This window comes from Myotis brandtii, unplaced genomic scaffold, assembly GCF_000412655.1.
Source record: "Myotis brandtii unplaced genomic scaffold, ASM41265v1 scaffold137, whole genome shotgun sequence".
In the NCBI taxonomy this organism is placed as follows: domain Eukaryota; kingdom Metazoa; phylum Chordata; class Mammalia; order Chiroptera; family Vespertilionidae; genus Myotis; species Myotis brandtii.
The window spans coordinates 1,983,572-2,004,680 of NW_005354874.1; the positions used below are offsets into that span (position 1 = coordinate 1,983,572).

At 33.6% G+C, this 21,109-nt stretch overlaps 1 protein-coding gene across 3 annotated transcripts in view; it reads left to right on the forward strand.

Moving 5' to 3' along the window:
- MACROD2 (MACRO domain containing 2) overlaps positions 1-21,109 on the forward strand; it is a 1,947,520-nt gene that overhangs the window by 425 nt on the left and 1,925,986 nt on the right. For all 3 annotated transcript variants that reach the window (XM_014535040.1, XM_014535041.1, XM_014535042.1), the window contains exon 2: positions 6,482-6,598. In XM_014535040.1, coding sequence (XP_014390526.1) covers positions 6,482-6,598 — 117 coding nt within the window. The remainder of the gene's footprint in view (positions 1-6,481; positions 6,599-21,109) is intronic.

Consider the following 21,109-nt stretch of genomic DNA (forward strand, 5'->3'; position numbering starts at 1 on the left):
GCTCGCCCTCCTGCAGGCACTCTTCGCCCCTGCCCACCGGCTGGCAGGGGGTCCCCACCTCCGGGCGCAGGTCCCTTCTCTGGGTCCCCCACTTCCGCGCCGCAGGGTGCCTTGAAACCTGGAACTCTTCTTGGGGGAAACCTCCACGAGCGTCTTGCCCGTGAGGAGGAGTGCCGTCAGGGACATCTCAGTGGGCTTTTCTCTGCGCGGGGTGCTTCTCAACATCCCACCCCCATTCATAGTGTGAAGTGGCTCAGAGTAAGGTGGTGAGAGGGTGTCACTCTCCGTGAATGAACCCACCCGGCTTCTGAGCATATCCAAGCTTATCCACGTCACTGAAAGTGGCACTGATTTCTGTAAGACACAGAAGTGTGCCTGCCAGCCAACCAGCCAACCCTCTCCTCTTCTCTTCTTCTCTTCTCTTCTCTTCTCTTCTCTTCTCTTCTCTTCTGCATGATAGTTAGATAATATTCTAAGGCAGCGGTTCTCAACCTGTGGGTCGAGACCCCTTTGGGGGTCGAAGGACCCTTTCACCAGGGTCGCCTAAGACCATCGGAAAACACATATATAATTACATATTGTTTTTGTGATTAATCACTATGCTTTAATTATGTTCAATTTGTAACAATGAAAATACATCCTGCATATTAGATATTTACATTACGATTCATGACAGTAGCACAATTACAGTTATGAAGTAGCAACGAAAATAATTTTATGGTTGAGGGTCACCACAACATGAGGAACTGTATTAAAGGGTCACGCATTAGGAAGGTTGAGAACCACTGTTCTAAGGTAAAACTTGGAACTCTGGAGTTTTTTTCTTTCTTCTTTTCACTCCTTTTTATTCTTTAGCTTTTTTACAGAAATGGAGCAAAAAGTACTTACATTGTTATCTGCTGAAATATACTAAACCTGGGCATGGCGTGAGGTCGAGTGAGGAGTGCACATCTCTCCTAAGTATCCCATCTTCTTTATAGAAGAAGGATATGGAGTGACTAGGTTGAAAGTTGATTTCCTTGATAATAGCTCTCTAAAACTTGTAGATTTTTATTGCAAGTCCTGGCCTCTGTAAACATCTAGGCAAATAGTGGAAAAGAAATGAGTGTGGGAAAAGGATCCCCTCTATAGGGGCAACTTCAAACAATGTACAAGGAAAGGGTTGAAAAGGGAATTTTTTTTCCAATTAACTACTGGGAAGATTTAACATAACAACTGAACAACTGGTGAAAATGGTTTTTAAGGTATTGAAAGAGTAGGTTGTGTGTCATTTAATTATGTTTTAATGATTATGATCACATATAGAACTAAAAATTGTGTTGTCACAAAACAAATGCTGTTGAAAATAATAGCCTGACATATAAAGTAGTGTGAAATAATTGTTTTGTTTTTGCAGTAGCAATTACTTCACTTTCAACCAGGATTTACTTTGTAAGCATTGAAAAATCATTTATACCCATTTTTATTGATGGTCTTGAAATGTTAGCTTTGTATGATTGATAATAACGAAGGCAAAATAATGAAAGATATGGAGATTGATTTTAATACATGAATCATTAATGAAATTATAGTGATTACTTAAGAACTATTTTTTTCTGTCATAATAGACAATGTTCCTGAGTAATATTATAATGCTTCCTTCATTTAACATCTACACAGTTGAACTGTAATAAGCAGGCTTTTTAGAATCTTCAATGTCTTAATTCTTAGTTTGCTACTAATTATAAGAGAAAATATAACCAAATTAATATTTTCTAAATAAAGAAGCACATGCACAATTAAGAAAGGCATTTAACAAAATAATTTCTCTTGTACAAACTATCCTATTTTTGCCTGAAGTTTAATGTTAAAGGGAAAACTTATTGAGACTTGAAGACTTTAATATATGTCTCTGTCTTATTAGGACGTCTATTTTTGAATAGTTAATATTTTTAAAATAGATATTGTACCATCAAGAAGGAGCTAAAGATTTCAGTACAGTAGTTAGTATTAAAGAAGCTGATGACCTTTTTCCATTTATTGCACTGGAGAGGATGGTGTCATATTTTTGGAGCTGTTATTTAAATCTAAAAGCTTACCCACCTCATTGAAATATCAAGGCATTGTATAAACATTTTAACTCAGTATACCATCTAATAAGTAGGTCTGCCTGCTTATATGTTTGATAAACAAAGAAAGGATTTATTGCAAAAGTGAAGCATTCTTCAAGGAAAAGTTTTGTGTAATACCAAAGAAACTATTTAGTATATGTATGTAGCTTTCAGTATGTCTCATTGTTTAAATGAATAGCTAAGGAGTTCTCCACATATGTTAACTAGATGTTGTTGATCTAGTATTTTGAACCCTAATTCAAAACTACTTAATGTGTATTACAATTTCAAGTACTGAAACTATCTCATTTTTATCTTATTGTCTTATTATAGATCTTGTTTTGTCCTAAGTGTCCACACTTAAACTTTTAAATAAATGCAGTGACAAAGACTAGGTTGCTTTCCCATATGTACCTTCTGACACTCATTAAAACTACAATTGCTTCATATATTTCAACCTGATTAGTGATATTGCAATATTTCCATATTAGTGATCTGAGCTTTTTTAGTAGTGCTTTAATAAGTTCTACTCATCCCTTTTCCTGCTGTGTGATTATTTAAATTTACTATCCCCTTCAAGATTCCTATTCCATCAAGACCCCATCCTCCTACTAAACAGATGATATTGCCTTTTTTTGTTTGTTTGTTTGTTTTAATAAGAGAAAGTTTATTTAGGAGGCCATAGAGGTAGAAGTGAGCTTTAGAAGAAATGGGCTCAGGAAACAAGTTTCAGCAAGGGCCCTTGGAACTTAGGAGATGGAGATGGGGCGCGGGTGGGGGCTGGGGGAGCAGACACACTGGGTCTTTAGAGAAGAAAGAGAGGAGAGGTTTGGGTGGAAAGGGAGAGGGAGAGAGAATGAATGAATGAGTGAATGAGAGAGCATGAGGGAGTACGTTGCAAGTCCTGGAGAAAGATGGGATTGGGGAAAGGCCTGGGTGTGCTCCATAGAACTGCCAGAAGTTGCCTTTTAATTCATGGAGAAAATACATGTCATATAACATGAACAACTGCATAGTATTATTTGTCTCTTTCTTCACAGGTTCTTTGTCTTTTCAGCTTTGTTTCTAAAAGAAAGCACTTTTCTTCTTTGTTTCTAAGATTAACCCCTCTGTGCTGTCACATCTCTTGAATTCTTTGAGATCTTGTGCTATCATTTATTCCCTTTTGGGTATGTTTAGTTTCTGAGTGTCTTCAGGTTCCTCTCCTCAACCTATATGAATGCTCAAGTCTCTTCTACCCTAACGTAGCCTTCCTTTTGATATCATTGTAAATAATCTGGTTATTAACAGGAAAGGAACAAAGGGAAGGCCAGATAATATAGGCATGCCATTTATGCCAGGTAGCTGAAGTTCTGTTCCACGCAGATCCTGAGGAAAGGGACTGGACAAAGGAAAACTTGATGCATACCTAGTAAGGTCTGGGTGACATAGGGAAGGTACTCAGTCACATGTGTGAACAGGTCATTGGCCAGAATAAGTGTGGCCATTGCAAACTCGGGAAAATTTGATACATATGTCATATAACATGAACAACTGCTTCTGAACAAAGGAGCTCTCTCTCTTGCGCACTTGGCTACTGGCGCTCTAGTCACAGGGGGTGCACTCCACTGCATCACCTACATGGCTCACGGCCATGTGGACCCCACACACAATGGACTGATGGACTACAATTAGTCTGATACTACACTGGACCAAACTCCACCATGGAATGGAAACGCTGGACACTGGCTTTGCTTTTAGCTCTACTGAATTCCCAGTTGTACCTCTTCCAAGACTGGTTTAAGAGAAATGGGACTTTGCACGCCGAAGGATATAATTCCATGCAAATAGAACTTTCTACTATAGCTCATCCTACCTTGGGGGCCTCTGGAAATTCTTATTCCAATGGTACCCCAAGAACCCCACTCCCACTGGCAAAGGAGAAGGCCAATCCATGCAATTCTCCCATGAAACTTTCATCTTAGAGTTTGCTATTTTCATATATTTTTCTCAGTCTCTCATAGCTTCCTGGATCCCAGTTACACTGTAATAAAACTGATTTTCTAAAGTCATTCTGTAATAACAATGATGATGGTACTAATATAAAATAGTTACTGTTACTGTTTGAGTACTACTCAGTACTTTTCTAGGTACTTTACATGGGATCTCATTTAATTCTCACAACACCACTCTGGGGTATTATACTTTAGGGTCAAGAGCTTTGAACACCATGCGCACGGATTTGAAACCTAGGTGTAGTGCTTTCTATCTGTAACATCTTAGGTAAATTATTTAACCTCTCTGTTTTAGTTGCCTCATTTATAAGTTGAGAAAAATACCTACCACCTATCTCAAAAGGAAACTGAAACATAAGGAGCTTAAGTAACCCAAGATCACATAGATTTGCATGATTTGGCATTAGAACCCAGACCATTTTGTTCATCACTTTATTCTCTTTTCAGTGCTTTGGGTGATCCAGTTGATAAAACCAATGGTTTATTAATTTCTATTCTTTCTGATCTTTTTGTAGCAATTGGTAATATCTCTTCTCTTCTCCATATTTAAACTCTTTGCTGGTTTCCACATCACTGGGACCTTGATTCACCATGTGCCCCAAGTGACATCTAAACTTCATTTCATTTTATCCCTTCTTTGTGTGTACTCCCTAATTTTTTTTTTAAGCTTTGCTCCCCTCCCTTACCTTCCCTGTGAACTTCCTGTAGGACTAGAAGTTTAGGTTATAATTTCCAAAATCTCTAGCTAGACCTCTCTCCTGAGTTCCAGATTCTTGATTTCAACTTGAATGCCCTTTCGGTATCTGAATTTCAATAGTGTTGACCCTTGAGTATTGTAGTATTGTGATTTGAATATATCCATCTGATTAAAATACAGCTTTTGTTGTTGTTGTTATTTTGTCTACTTATGTGGCTGAAGAAAAGCAACTTCTAGGAGTGGGGGAAAATATTGGCTCCCTGTTTCTTGTTCACTTGTGTTTATATGAATACTTTCTATAGTTCATTTCTTTGGAATAATTTTTCAAAGTGATTATTTTGTGTTAGGTTATCTAATGCTGGATACTATCCTTAAATCCATCACTTAAACTTTAATACCTTGTAATATGCTGAAAGAAAATTGGAGAGGGAGAATACAAACTTTGGTAAAGTATGTGATACAAGACAGCTGACTTACAGAATGAGTGAGGATGCCAGTGTCAGATTGACTAGTAGTAATTTTAAATTCTTCCTTATTTCTTTAGGTTAAAACTATAAATATAATTATATACACTTTCCTTTGTATCCTAGTGGATAATTTTATGTACCTTCTGGGATATGCATAATTAACTTTGAATATTAGTGGTCTACTTTATAGGATAAAGGTTTAACTGTTCAGCAAGTTCGTATACATTTTTATTTTAACTTTTGTTTCAAGTTACTTTTCACTTCAGTGGCCACTTCTCTTTTCATAGCATATCTTGCAGCTTCATTAAACTATTCTCATTCCTTATCTTTGTTTACATTACTCTTTAGTCTGAAATATCCTTACTTTTTACCTCTTCATGATAAAATTCTACCTGTTAGGAACCAGCATACACATCACCTCTTTTGGGGAGCTTTTCTTGAGAAGGCAGTACAGTATAGTGGCAAATTGTATAGGCTATAGTTTCTAATGGCGTTATCTGACTGGATTTTCATGGAAAGTTCTCTTGCTTAGGACAGATTAATGAACTTTGATGTGCTTTATTTCCCTATCTGAAAATAGAGATACTAATACTATTTGTTGAGTTGTTGAGATTATTTCAATAAAATTATATATGTGAAGTACCTGGCACATGGTGAATTCTTTATAAATGACACCATTATTATCAATTCTAAGATGCATTTAAAGGTATTTTAATCTTGTAATCAATATATATTTAAAGTATTGTTTACATCACTTCTAGACAGGTGTTATTAAATTAAAAGTGCACTTTTATTGTTGATGGCATCTTCAAATTAAAATATCTTGGTGACTGCCTTTCTTGTGCTCTTAGCATTTATACATACCTGTTTTAGGATTAGTGTTTTATTTATGTAGCTGTTATTTTGTCTCATCCATTTCCTCTTTTTGTCTTGTGAACTTCTCAAGGTCAAGGATCTCCTTTGTATTTGCAATGTGTAAACATATCACTTGGCACACAGTAGACTGTCAATAGATGTTGATTGCAAGAGTTTCCTTATTTTTTCTTTCTGATAATATAGTGTTAATTCGACATCTTTTTACACTTCAAAGTAGCATCATTAGATTTGCATTCTGGTGTTTCTTAAGCCCACATTGATTCTTTTGGTAGTTTAGCATGGTTAATATTAAGTTATAAAATAATTCCTGATCTTAAAAGTTAAATACAAATGAAAGTTCTGCTTTTATTTTGCAAGAACGCTTACTGAAGATGACCCTAGAGGAAAGACGCAAAGAATACCTAAGGGACTACGTTCCCCTGAACACTATTCTATCGTGGAAGGAGGAAGTGAAGGGCAAGAGCCAAAATGATGGTAAGTTTCTCAGAATATTTTTCAGGTAGATACTGTTGCCATTTTTTTTTTAATGACTTCTGCAGGACAATTTTTGGCAAAAATGAATAACAGGCATTCAATAAAGAGATGACAGTTTTGCTATTTTAAATCATTGCCAGTTGTCATTTAATTATTTTTAGCAATCTATTATATATTATTTAAATTTAGAAAATTATTATTTTTAAAATTTTTTAAAATTCTAACCCTAACCTTAACCCTAACCATTCTAAAATACACCCTGATTATATTATGGTACTCTTTTATGGGTACTTTTAAAAAATTACATTGCAGTAGTTTTTGGAGCAAATGATATTAGAGATTATGGTGTGACCCTTTGAGTTTGTTTTGATTAGGTTTACTTATATTGGATTTCTTCAGTTTTATTTTAAGGATTGGATATGTTTCAAAGACAGTGTATCAAAAAGAATAGAGAAAAACCAAATAACATTTCACATAATTTTATAGAAGAGTATACAGGGTGTCCCTAAGAAATGTATATACACTTTAATAGCTGATAGCTCAATTTTGAAAATGAAATGCATTTTTATAAACATTGCCTTTATAATTATTCAAAGTGTGTTTATACATTTTTTGGGGTCTGGTATTATATCTACATATAAAGTATTATATGACAAATTTATTCTTTATCAAACTTGTTATGATTTGGAGTCTAGATTGTTTGAGGGGAAAATATATGTATTAGAATATAAATGAAATTTTTACTATTACAAAGGTTCATGGAAGAAAATTCTAAAAGCAACATAGTAAATTTAATGTATGTTTAATATGTTTATCTCTGAATTAACATTTATTGGTGTTTATGGTCTGGATGTCAAGTTTAAAAGAAATAGGGTGCTTTTTAGGATATGTAACAGTTGAGAAACAAAGGTAACTTTTAAAAAGGATATTGGAGCATGCTGATTTCACAGATTGTGGTCTTTGATGGAACTATACAGGATATTATGGCCCAAAATAAGAAGACTAGCATGGAGTTCTTATGGACAAAATCTGTGGGAAGTAGCAGCCAAATTAAGATTTAGAACCTGTGAAGAAAACACATTGACCTGAGAGTTTGGGGCTTTAGACAGAATTTTGTTTTTCTAGGAAGGCAAATCATGTGGGTTCTTTTAGACCTTTCTCTGCCTGGAAAAGTGTGCCCTTGGCAAGTGGGTAGTGTGTTTACCCCTAGTTCTAGTGGGGGTCATTAGCTGACTGGGATGTACAGATCTGACCTCCTTGCACAGTGTCTTAAGTAAATGCAAGTTATTTTAATAATAGTCTAATCAAGACATCATTGAAAGAGTAGGTAGTGCTGTGTAATGAAAAGAATACAGAGCTAGATATCAAAAGGACAGAATTCTGGGCCTTCTCTGACCTAGGGCTATGTGCCTCTTAATGTTTGCGTCTCAATTATTTCTTTTGTTTATATGAAGCTGGTATTGAATACTTCAGCTTTACTTTTTATGCTAATAAACCTCTCTTTTCCCCGTGCTTCATTCATCTGGTTTTCTTTCTTGGTCACAGTTTTAGCTGGTCAGTTTTCTAAGGATGCAATACATGATGTTCTTTTAAAAATGTTTTTGACTCCTGAGATAGAGGTAGATTCCTGTTGCTGCCACAACAATTGACAAAGCAGTAATGAAACCCAGGCTGCATTGCCCAAGGTTGGGTTAGCTCACCTCTGCATAGAGGCTTGGCCTTTATGTTGGCTGCTTCTACTTGAACATTCAGCATGTAACAGTGTAGGATTGAACTGGGTTATTAAGAACTCAGTGTTGGATGTTTTTAGAGACACTACACACCAAAATGTGTCCCCCAAATCAGATAAGATACATTGAGTAACATCTGACATTGTTATTCCCTAACAAGATCCGGTGTATTTATTTAATCCTATTTCCCAATATGAGTGTTATAAGTGATTTACAATTGCTCTATGTATTTCAGTTTTTTCCTTCATGCTTTTTGAAAATGACAGGCCTTCATGGGGAACTAGGTGATATGATCAAAATTGTATTTCTATTAAACAGTGCTTTATTCCCTTCATTAAATGTTACTTGTTCCTCTCTGTTGTGATGTAGAACTTGGTGACTGGCCCCTTCTTTTTTCATGAAAGAGAATGGCTCATTCTACATGTAATATCTGTTAATTTCTTTATATAATATATATGTTTTCTAAGTACTTTCTCCTAGTGTTATGTATCTAGTCTTAGATAACTAAAATATTGGTCAAAAGAATTTTAGTATTTTTACAGTTTGAAAGATCTTTGAAAAATATAAATTCCAAAAATCAAAGGGCAATTATAAATATAGTTATATTTTTATATTCTATTTTGAAACGTTTAAGCTTATGAACTAACTGCTTATAAATGTATATGTGTAGATATTGATATTTGTAGCTTTATTTTTTATTTTTTAAATATGAGATTTCAAACTAAGTTTTAAAAGAAGATAATTTATAATTCTTTGTCACATAGTTTCTTTTAAATTTAGTAGTTTATTATTATCTCTGTCTTTGTAGAAGTTCATTTGGTCTTGATATCCATAATTACATGGAAACTTCTTAAGCTATTGTTTTAAAAAATTTTTTTACTTTGTTCAGTTTTCTTTTATTTAATTAAATGTTTATTGTTATATTATAGTAGAAGGTTTAAAAAGGAGTGGAGAGACTGAATATGTTACTCATATTTTGATTTTAATCTGTCCTAATAAAAGGAAACCAAAAATTGCCAAACAATATAAAATCAATGTTTGTGTAGAAAGAAGGAAGCAAGTAGATAATACAGGGTGGGGCAAAAGTATGGAAAATAATCCTATATAATAAAACCCTAATATGCAAATGGACTGAATGATGGAATGACTGGTTGCTATGACGTGCACTGACCACCAGGGGTCAGACGCTTAACGTAGGAGCTGCCTCCTGGTGGTCAGAGCGCTCCCACAGGGGGAGTGCCGCTCAGCCAGAAGCCGGGCTCATGGCTGGCAAGTGCCTCTGCTGCAGGAGGCTGGTAAAGAGCGAGGTGTCCCAGACTGCAAGAGCCCTGGACTGTGAGAGGGATGTCTGCTGGCGGACATCTCCCAAGGGGTCCTGGACTGCCAGAGGGCGCAGGCTGGGCTGAGGGACCCCCCCAGTGCATGAATATCATGCACCGGGCCTCTAGTAATTAACACATTGCAGACTAGTAGTTTTATTGCTAGCTTTACTCAGTGGCAGGTAAGTTTCTATTGAAAGAGTACAAAAATGGTTTTACATAAATGTTAAAGGCAAGCTGTAAAATTAAATGCCCATTGCATTTTGAAGTTACTTATTACATGTTCTTACAAGCTAATATCTTTTTAACGTATGATACTTTGTAAAACACTGTGTAATATGAAGCGAGAATTCTCATGATCTGTCCGCAATGTGTTAATAAATAATAATACAAGAATAAACCGTGTTTCGCCTATTGACAACTGTAAACCTATCTTTACCGCAATGTATTTTCACATTGACATACTACTTTGGTAGTCTTGGAAAGCTATGGATCAGAAGTGGTAAGTAATGGGAGATGATTACCAAAACCAAAACAGAAATCCGTTTGTTTATTATTCATGTTCATATTTATCAATACTATTAGTAAATCTCTTGAATTATATGCTTCTAATTACTTCTTCCTCTGTATTAGCAATTATGTAATAATTCTCTTTTACTTCTCAGTTGCTTTGTTGTAGGGAATTTAAAAATGCTCATCTCTCCTATTGTCTCTAGCATCTGGAATAGTGCTTCATGCATAGGTAGGCTCAATCAGTATGTTATATAAGAATATCTCAAAGGTTAACAGTCTACAAAGGGCAGTTCTTTTTTTTTCAAACTTTAAAATGAGCATTTAAAAACATACAAAAATAGAGAGTATAATGAAGCTTTATGCACCCATTACTCAGTTTCAACAGTTAATATGTGGCTAATTTTATTTCAGCTATACCAAAGCTCTCTGTACCTTTCTCCAGACTATTTTGAAACAATCCTGTACATCATATCACTTTTATCTATAAATATATCTATGTATGCATATGTATATATTTCTAAAAGATAGGGACGCATTTTTATTGTTTTAATATAACCACAATACTATAATAACATCTAAAAATTAATAATTCTTTAATATAATAAAATATCTAATTAGTATTCATATTTTCCTGTATCATAAAGGGTTTTGCTTTCTTTGTATAGTTGGTTTGCTTGAGTCAAGATCTAAACAAGGTCCACATATTCTCTTAATTTATATATTTCCTAAGTCTCTTTTAGTCTACAATTTCTTTTTTCTCTGTCCTTCCCTGCTTTGTAATTTATTTAATGAATAAAGTAGGTTCTTTGTCTTATAGGATTTTTTACATTTTGCATTTTGCTGACTGCATCTTTGTGTTGTCATTTAACATGTTCCTCTTTCCCCTGTGTTTCTTATGAGCTGGTAAATACAGAGGCTTATCAGACTTGAGTTTAATTATTTGAAATAATACTTTATAGGTTGTTGTACTTTCTTTCCTGTAATATTAGAAGGCACATAATGTCTGGTTTTCTCTCCCTGTGGTGATAAAACTGGTCACTAGTTGAAGTATTATCAGGCTAATTCATCCATTGTAAAGCTCCCTATCAACTTTTCACCTAAATTGCTTTAGTAGCCATTAATGATCATTATTTTTAGGGGTTATAAAATAATGTTATTTTAATATTATCATTCATTTTTCATTTATTAGTTGAACTTATATAAAGAAATTTTTTTGAATCAAGTTTTTTGTTTTCATGCATCACAGTTTATACAAAAAAGGAAGAATAAATGCTAGATTTCTTCTTTCTTACCAGTTTTCAGGTTGAGTTGGTTCTTTGAAATTTAAAATGACTAAACAGAAAAATGGTATTTAAAACAGGATAGAACTCAGTAGGGATAAAAAAAATTGGAAAGGAATGTTTCCTATTTAATCATTTGATATTAATTCCTTTTTATATTGTCATACTCAGTTTGAACACTATAATTTAAAAGTAAAATAATCTGTAGAAGCAGAAGAAGACTCAGAGCAAAACACCCCAGCTTCACCTTCCTAATTTTTCTCAGCTTTCAGTTCTCAGTTTGCAACCCTTGTATTCTCTCTGAAGTCTTCCCTACGCTCTTACTGTGGAACAGATTTCTTTTTTATGTTTTCATAGAGCCATGTTCCTTTTCCTGGAGCATTATATCAATTTATTTGTATGTACTTAATCTAAGGATTATCTAATCATGGTCAGTCTCCTTATGAGATTGTAATTAGCAAGCATAGTGCTTGATGCACAATAGATATTCAGGAAATATTTGCTGTGTGAATTGAACAAATGATAAATTATTTGCCTGATGGTATATTCATGTATTTATTTGCTTTCTTTCCAAAGTTTCATATGGAAATGACAGGTTTAGAAATTAAGCCAGATGTTTTTTAATGTAGGTAACAAATACTTTAAATCTTTGTGATATATGGTTGGTTTTATTAAGTTTTAAAAGTCAGATAGCTCGGTGTTAAATTTCAATAAATATTTTACTGAACTATTTATTACATAGGTAAGTTGAGACAAATATGAGAATTCATGTGTTATTTGTATTTATCAGCATTCTATATTATTATTGATAGTACTTAGTAACTAAACTTGATGATTTCAAAATCTGAGTTTAAATGTCAACAGAACTTAAGTTAAATGGGTGTAAATGTAAAAATTTAAGTCTGTTATAGAATAATATTTTTTAAAATATGTTTTTATGGATTTCAGAGAGGAAGGGAGAGGGAGAGAGAGAGAAACATCAATGATGAGAGAATCATTGATCGGCTGCCTTCTGCACGCCCCATACTGGGATTGAACTGGCAACCCAGGCATGTGCCCTTACCGTGACCTCCTGGTTCATATGTTGATGCTCAACCACTGAGCCATGTTGGCCAGGCTATTATAATATTTTGAAGTGTTGAAAACCTTAAAATATTGCCATTCTAAATGCATTTACTTTGGCATTATTGTGTCTTGACATGTAAAGCAACTGTTAAAAATTATTTTAATATTCTATCCTCTTAAAGCCCTTTATAGAGGTAGTTGGTTTGCTTCAAAAAAGAACTTTGCTACAAAGAATTTGTTTCTCCATGGAAGAATTAAGCTAAATAGGCTAAATAACTTGTAAGATTTTTGACAATAAATGGCATTTACCATTAAAAATTTTTGTGTAATGATATTCTATGTGAAGGTGTGAGCACTGGTTTAGTCAGACATTTGTTTACTTTTCAAATGGAGATTTCATGATTCACTACATAGTTTTGTTTGTCCTCCGCCTTTATTTCACTCAGTCTTTTTAACTTCTTTCCAAGATTATTTTAACAACTCATAAATAAGTTTTATTGTGCATCGTAGTTTTTACTATTAAGTGCTGTGCAGGGAGCCCACCGCAACCCTCTCTCCTCAGCCACAGCCCCTTGTCCAGCTCTGGCTCTGAGGCAAGGGGCACTTAGCTTGTCCTGGACAAAGCCATTATCTCCCTTTTCCCTGGGTTGCTCCTGCAGCTGGAGCATCATCTCTCTTCATCCTCTCTCCTCACCCCTGCCCCACTTCCAGTCCATTCTGCCTCCGTCCCTCTGTTTTAAAATAATGTACTAGAAATAAAAACACCCATATCTCTTTATATGCATGGAGACCACAAGATGAAAAGTTCTTACTGTGTATTTCTTAAGTCTGTAATTTCACCACAGATTCTACCAGTTTTCTTTTTAATCCATTAAGTTAATTATACTAATAAATATGGATTTTACTTAAATACATTTAGGTCAGTTACTCTGAGATGGGTTACAGACTAGGAGCAGTCAAAGCCATCCTTTTCCATTATTGAGTTTTCATATAAGTAATCAAAACAAGGTTTTCAATACAATTTACTGTTTACTTAAGTCTTTGATTTAGAACCAAGTTGAAGATTACTGATGAAACATGTACTAAAATATAGATAATAAATATAGGTCAATAAAAGTTCATATGCTTGGCTATGTGCCTGCCACAGCAGAAGATATATGTGCCGTTGGAGGTTTGTAAATATTGAGGTTTAGTTTTGGTCTATCTGTAGGGGAAGCCATGGTTTTCAGATAGCTGGTTGTTCCCTAGAGATTGGATTCAGATATAATCAGAATCTAGACAACCCTAACAAAGAGGGGATTCTACCATCAAACTTATATTTGAAGTTTTGTCATCCATATGAAAATAACATTTAGAGATTTTTCCAGATTTTATAATTCTCTTGTATTAGTGATTCTGTTGGGGTAAAAAAAAAAATGAAGACTATTAGTTGCTTCTGAAAGGAATGGACTCTGTCACAGTGCTTTTTTATTTTTTGGTCATCGGAAGTATTTAGAAAGATTTTGGATGAAAACAGTCAAACATAGTAAAAGCACTTTCTTTACTTGTAATTGAACAAGATGTTTTCTAATGTGTCTGTCTATTGAGATTCTTATTATAAAATACTATATAATTTTCTATAAGTGGTCTTCCCTTTTCTGATCCTTGACAATGTGATTAACCAATACTTTCTGTTGGTGAGTGGAATACTAGTGATTTTTTCCCTTAATGTAAGGCAGAGAACTAAATGCAGATGACTGTTCTGTTTCTAATTAAGTGATTAAACACACTAAGCCAAGGTGTACTTGGAAACACTGATTGGCACAGTGAGAGCATGGTACTTTTTTTATTTTGCAGATCTCACTGGAAAATATTGTTACCTGATTTTCCTGGAGGCACAGGAAAATTCTGATTATTGGTTCTCTCAGGGTTTAGTTGGTGAGAGGGGCCACCGTGAATTTTATATTTATAAGAAGCTTATGGGAATGACTCTGTGTTTCTCCTACTTTCTTTTTATAGTTAACACAATACTTGTGGCCAGACTCTTTGGAATTATCAATACTTAAAAAACTAAATAAGGAATCTTGTGACCTTTCCCATTAGTGGCTCAAATGGTCATTACCAGAATTGCCTGTATATCTTTGGGGAACAAATTAAATAGATGAAGGACAGCCAACTTTTAGAAAGAGAGATAGGCATAGATATATATTTTTCTTATTTTCTTCTATATATACCCAAATCTAGATGTCAAGTTATCTGAGATTTACTTTTACTGAAAAGTGACATAATGGATATGATACTCTCAGTTTAGTTTTGACCATTCATAATTTGCTAATAGTTCCAGCGTAGGATTTAAAGACTATTTAACTATGCTCATGTAATACTATATTGGGTAAATACTAGTTTTTAATGATAATAGGATAAAAACGTCTTTTTTTTTCTAGGTAGGGTTATACTGTTACTCCAAATATGCCATGGCCCTAGCCGATTTGATTCAGTGGATAGAGAGTCAGCCTACAAACTGAAGGGTCCTGGGTTTGATTCCGGTCAAGGGCATATACCTCAGTTGCAGGCTTGATCCCCGTGTGGGAGGTAACCAATTGATGTATCTCTCTCACATCAATGTTTCTCTCTCTCTGTCTCTCTCCCTCCACTCTCTAAAAATTAATGGAAAAATATCCTCTAGTGAGGATTAATATAAAAATAAAGATATATACACACACATATCATGTATTTCTTTCTGTATGAGAGACCTCTCTAGATTTCTTTGGTACTATGAAGTACTTTTTATTTAAAAGTAAATGTGTAATATCTCAGTGTGCATATGGATTGAACTCTATTACTTTGATAAAAAATGCTTAACTGCTCTGACATTTGAAATGAGCCTACAAATTGACTTTAGCAACTTATTTATTTAAGGCTTTGTAATTACTTTTAAAAATGTAATTACTTCTAATTAGTTACAAGTAAATAACATAATTTTCCTTTAAATATTGTTTGTATTAATAAAAATTATTTTAAAAAGGATATATTAAAACTAATGATAAATCAAATTTTTATCATAGGCATTAATTTATTAGAGTTGGTCCCTACTATACATTTATATATCTGTGTATTTATATTTTGTTAGCTATATATATAAAAACCTAAGTGACCATCCAACCGTTCAACTGTCTGATCAGTAGCTATGATGTGCACTGACCACCAGGGGCAGATGCTCCACGCAGGAGCTGCTGAGCTATGGTGACTTGGCAGCTGCGGTTCTCAGGTGATGCATCTGGAACCAGAGAGGAGGGAGCCTGATTCTAGGGTGCGTCACTTAAGAACCACCCTCTCGCAATCCGGGACCCCTAGGTGGATGTCGGAGAGCTGGTTTCGTCCCAGTCTCCACAGGCCAGGCTGAGGGACACCACCTATGCCTGAATCCGTGCACCAGGCCTCTAGTATTTTTATAAAACAAAGGAATGCATTAAATCATGGCCATTATAAAGCACTGAGGAGGTATAAAAACATATAGAGTTTAAAAAAATGATAGTTTCCCCTTCCCCAAACACAGAATTTCAAACAGGTAAGTATTGATAACATTTAGGTGATTATCTTTCTAGACATTTGTTTTTTAGTTTATTTTTATTTAATGCAACCATGTTAAGTATTTATAAATAGTAGGGAGTTTTTATGAAGAACTAAAAACCCTGGGAAGTAATAAGTATGGGGAACTGAGGCTAAGAGGGTAATTGTATGGTTAACCCAGCCAATCTAGTACTAGTATCTGTACTCTTAATCCTGCTGCCTGTTAGGCTTTTATAAATACTTTACTACTGTATGTATACTCATATATAGTATTTTGTTAGTTTTAGCATAAAAACTAACATTATATATACATGGTGCTTTGGACCTTCCATTTTACATTATATTTTGACATTTCTTTGTTTTGTTTTAAATGGCTATATGTTTTACCATAATTTACTTAAATTTAATCACCATAAATTATTTTATCCTTGATCAGACCAATTTTTTTAACTATTGCAAACAAGGTTATGATGAATATGTTTGTAATCCTTGTGTATATGTTTTTCTACAAGATAGAGTCATAAAAGTGTAATTGTTGGGTCACAGTCAGTACATGTTCAGGATTATGCTGTAGAAAATTTTTATCTTTATATAAATGTATGTTTAGAACGCTTCTATCCTTTTTAACATACAGGATCATACTCTAATACTGTTAATTTTTTTGTATATTTTTAACCTCATAATCTATTACAGAAATCCTTTCATAAAATCTAATGATTTACTTGGTTTTATTTTTAAAGGCTTTATAGTCTATATTGTATGAAGATATTGTGATTTTATTTAATCACTTCCTCATTGATGGGCATTTTGATTATATAAATTTTTGTTTTAGCTAGTACAACCAATATTTTACAGATGTCCTCATATGTTTATCTTTGTATTCTTGTGCATGCTTATATCATAAGAATAATTTCTAGCTATGGAATTGCTAGGTCAAAAGGGTCAAGGTTTTTCAATTGACATATATTTTTAGTTTTCACTTTAAAAGTTTTGAACCATCATTTTATTCCCATGAATGATTTAAAATGATTTAAATAATGTTTAAATGACTTAAATAATTTAAAGTATTATTTAAATAATATTTTAATAAGTTTATTGGCCACTTGTTTTTCTGTCTAAGCACTTACTATGGGCCAAACACTGGTGTAAGTGGATTGCATGTTTATTTAATGATTTATTTCCTAATATTATTTGCTTATTTAAAAAAATAATTTTTTCTTATGTGTCTCCCAAGAGTTTATTTTACATTAAGGAAATAACTTTTAGTTATATGTATTACAGATTTTATTATTTTTAATGATTGTGTATATAAATGTTTTATACCCGATTTTACATTCTTATTTGATCAGGTGATGTTTTATAATGTTCTTCATCTTATCTTGTTAGTTTTGGTCAGGCTTATTGCTAGATATTTATTTAATAGATTTAAAAAAGTATGAATGGGATATTTATCCTCATTTAATTTTCTACTTAGTTATTTATGAGGTATAAGGAAGTAATAATTTTTGAATACTAATCTGGCATTTTGTTATTAGTCTGTCTTTTACTCTTGGATTTTCTAGATAGACATTAAAACCTTTTTCAAATGATGTTCTTGTAGCTTCTTAATATTTGTGCCTCTTATTTCTTTTCTCTTTAGCTTTGACTAAGGTTACTGGTAAAGAGTTAATTAATAGAGCTCATAGCAGGCATTTTGCCTTATTCAGGACTTTAATGAAATTTATTTATGTATTAATTAATAGGATAATAATCTCATCTTTTAGGGGCAGTTATTTTGAGGAAAGTAGTTTACCTAATAAGTGGACATTACCTTGAAGGTTAAGAAATCTAACTTTCATTTCAGTATTTGTGCTTGTGCAAACATTTATTCTTTTTTTTTTTTTGCTATGTCACGGTTTCTTTTATTTTGAAATTATGCTTTTGTAAAGTGTACAAATGGTACATAGAAATGAATGTGAGTAGAAAACAATATCTATCATCTCTATGATAAATATGATTTAATTAAACAGATAAATGGATGGCTAAGCAGGTTTATCTCTTTTGCTTTACAAAATCTCGTGAAATTTCTCATTGCAAAAAAAGTGGCTACACTGTATTCTTAGCTGGGTAGAACTGGCTTCTGCTGGAACCTTTAAGTATTTCATTTACTGGAGTGTATAATAGTGGATTCAACTTTCCATGTGAGACAGCAAAAGTAAATAAACATTTTTCTTTGCTTTTAAAATTTTTAAATTCCCTTGCTTATATGGAGAGAGACGGTACTCAGAAATGAGAAAGCAAACCTCCAGACGGATTGCAGCCCCTCTCTATTTCAGGTGTGCAGAACATAGAAAACTATAACAAACTTTGATGTTATACTTCTTAGAAGAGGTGACAGCTAGGAAAAACATTTATTCTTAATTCTTCTATTTATTTTTAAAATATTTTCATTGATTTTAGAGAGGAAGGTTGAGGGAGAGAGAGATAGAAACATCAGTGAGGAGAGAGGATCATTGATTGGCTGCCTCCTGCACACCCCCTACTAGGAATCGAGCCCGAAACCTGGGCATGTGCCCTTGACCAGAATCAAAACCAGGACCCTTCAGTCCATAGGCTGACGCTCTATCCACTGAGCCAAACAGGCTAGGGCAACTCTTCTATTTATATAGTGAGGATAATTACTAATCTGTAATATAAAATTCCTATAAGGAAGTTACTAAATGTATAAAATATTATTGTAGTCAACCTATAAAAGGATCATTATATAACCAGTTGCTATTTATTGAGTTATTTCAAGTACTTACTGATATTTCACACCAAGGGCATGATTTCTGAATTAGGGAACATTTTTTGTTCTGAAATTTTGGTGACTATATTATTGATCTTAAAAATAATTTTTATATATTTTTTTTCATTTAAAATCTTTTTTGTTTAAAGTATTACATAGTCTCCTTTTCCCCCCATTGACCTCTCCCCTGCCACCCCCACCCCCAAGCACAAGCCCTCACCACCCTACTGTCTGTGTCCATTGGTTTTCCTCATATACATGCATACAAGTCCTTTGGTTGATCTCTTACCCCTTCACCCCCCGCCCCCCGCCTTATCCTCATAGGTTGTACAGTATGTTCAATGCTTCTATGTCTCTGGTTCTGTTTTGGTTCATCAGTTTATGTTGTTCATTATATTCCACAAATGAGTGAGATCATGTGATATTTATCTTTCTCTGGCTTAATTCGCTTAGCATAATGCTCTTTAGGTCCATCCATGCTGTTGCAAATGGTAAGAATCCCTTCTTTTTTTTTTTACAGCAGCGTAGTATTCCATTGTGTAGATGTACTACAGTTTTCTAATCCACTCATTTGCTGATGGGCACTTAGGCTGTTTCCAAATCTTAGCTATTGTAAATTGTGCTGCTATGAACATAGGGGTGCATATATTCTTTCTGATTGGTGTTTCTGTTTTCTTGGGATACATTCCTAAAAGTGGGATTACTGGGTCAAATGGAAGTTCCATTTTTAATTTGAGGAAGCACCATACTGTTCTCCACTAATTTGTATTTTTTGTTGGCATAATATAGTGAAAGCTTTTTCAAACTTCTTATTTTTTTTCCTGTCAGCTGTTAAATTCATTATCAGGAAAATAGAAAGGTAAAGTAGTACAAGTAAACAAGAAATAGTTAGCATACCCATTTTGTAAATCATTCAGACATCTGACAGGAATTCAGTAACAGTTTCTGCCTTTTGAATTCTATATGATGTTTAGTAGTATTATCTTCTCAACTGAGATTTACTGAGACTATTTTAATATTCAGTTCCTGGCACAATGACTGGAATCTGTATAATTTTGCTTAGCATATTTACTGTTTATGAAACATATTCAGCATCTGATACAGATACCGATTCAGTTGATATGGTTAGGGCCCATGAGCCTATACCTATTATTAACAAGTACTTCAGGGTGTTTTTTTTTCTTGTGGTTGCTCCCCATAGGTACAAAAGTTTTTCTGAATAGTGATTTTTGATTGTATCTCATAGAAAATAAATTTTGGGGAGAGAGATTCATTGTTATCTTCCATGCTTTAGTAATGTAAATTTGCCTTTTACTTTAGACTTTAATTTTTTATTTTAGAGTAATCTGGGTGGGTGGGGTCTTGGCATCCACTTCTTAGTACACATGTGGTGATTAACATTGATAAATAGTAATAATTATGGGATTAGCTATAATTTTTTAATATAATGGTTTATTTTGTCAACTTTATTAATTTGAATGTATTTTTTATAAAACTTCTAAAAATGGAATTGATCTTTTTTCCTCCTTGGGATCCTTATCATGGCCTAGGTACATTGAGCTTGAAAAAGTTAAGCATTTCATACATTTAATCCTCATCCAAGGATATGTTTACTGATTTTAGGGAGAGAGGAAGAGAGAGAGATATGAAAGAGAAATATCAATTGATTCCCTCCCATATGTACCCTGACCAGGGATTGGACCTGCAACCTAGGTATGCGCCCTGCCTGGGAATTAAACCTGCAACTTTTTTGGTACAGGGAACAACACTCTAATCAATTGAGCCACCTATATAATAAATTTTTTTAATGACAAAAGTCTAACCTTTAAAAAGTATTGCACATGACTCGCTGGTTATATTCTAAGATAGCTTGTATGAATTAGAGCCTTTTTTGTATTATTATATTATACACTAAAAAATATGAAGAAATCATGACCTATAGAAACAGATTGCAATTTTGTAGGATTTGCTAATTTTGTATTCATTGATTTGGCCAAAATAAAAGTGCTGATGGGAATTTAATCTGTTATAATATTTCTATCAAAATCCTACAGCAAAATTTTATTTCAGCAAATATTTTTGAATCGAAATATTTTTATTTCAGCACATATTGGTGAATAGAATCAATTGTTTTCTATTTGCTTTTGTCTTGTTCATTTATTTCTTCTATTGCATTTCTATTCTTATCTTACAATGTAAGTTTAAAAAATTAGTTGTAAGAGTTACAACAATATTTTCACAAAGTCTTATTTAGTAATTAAGAAAAGCTCCTTTCATGGAATGATATA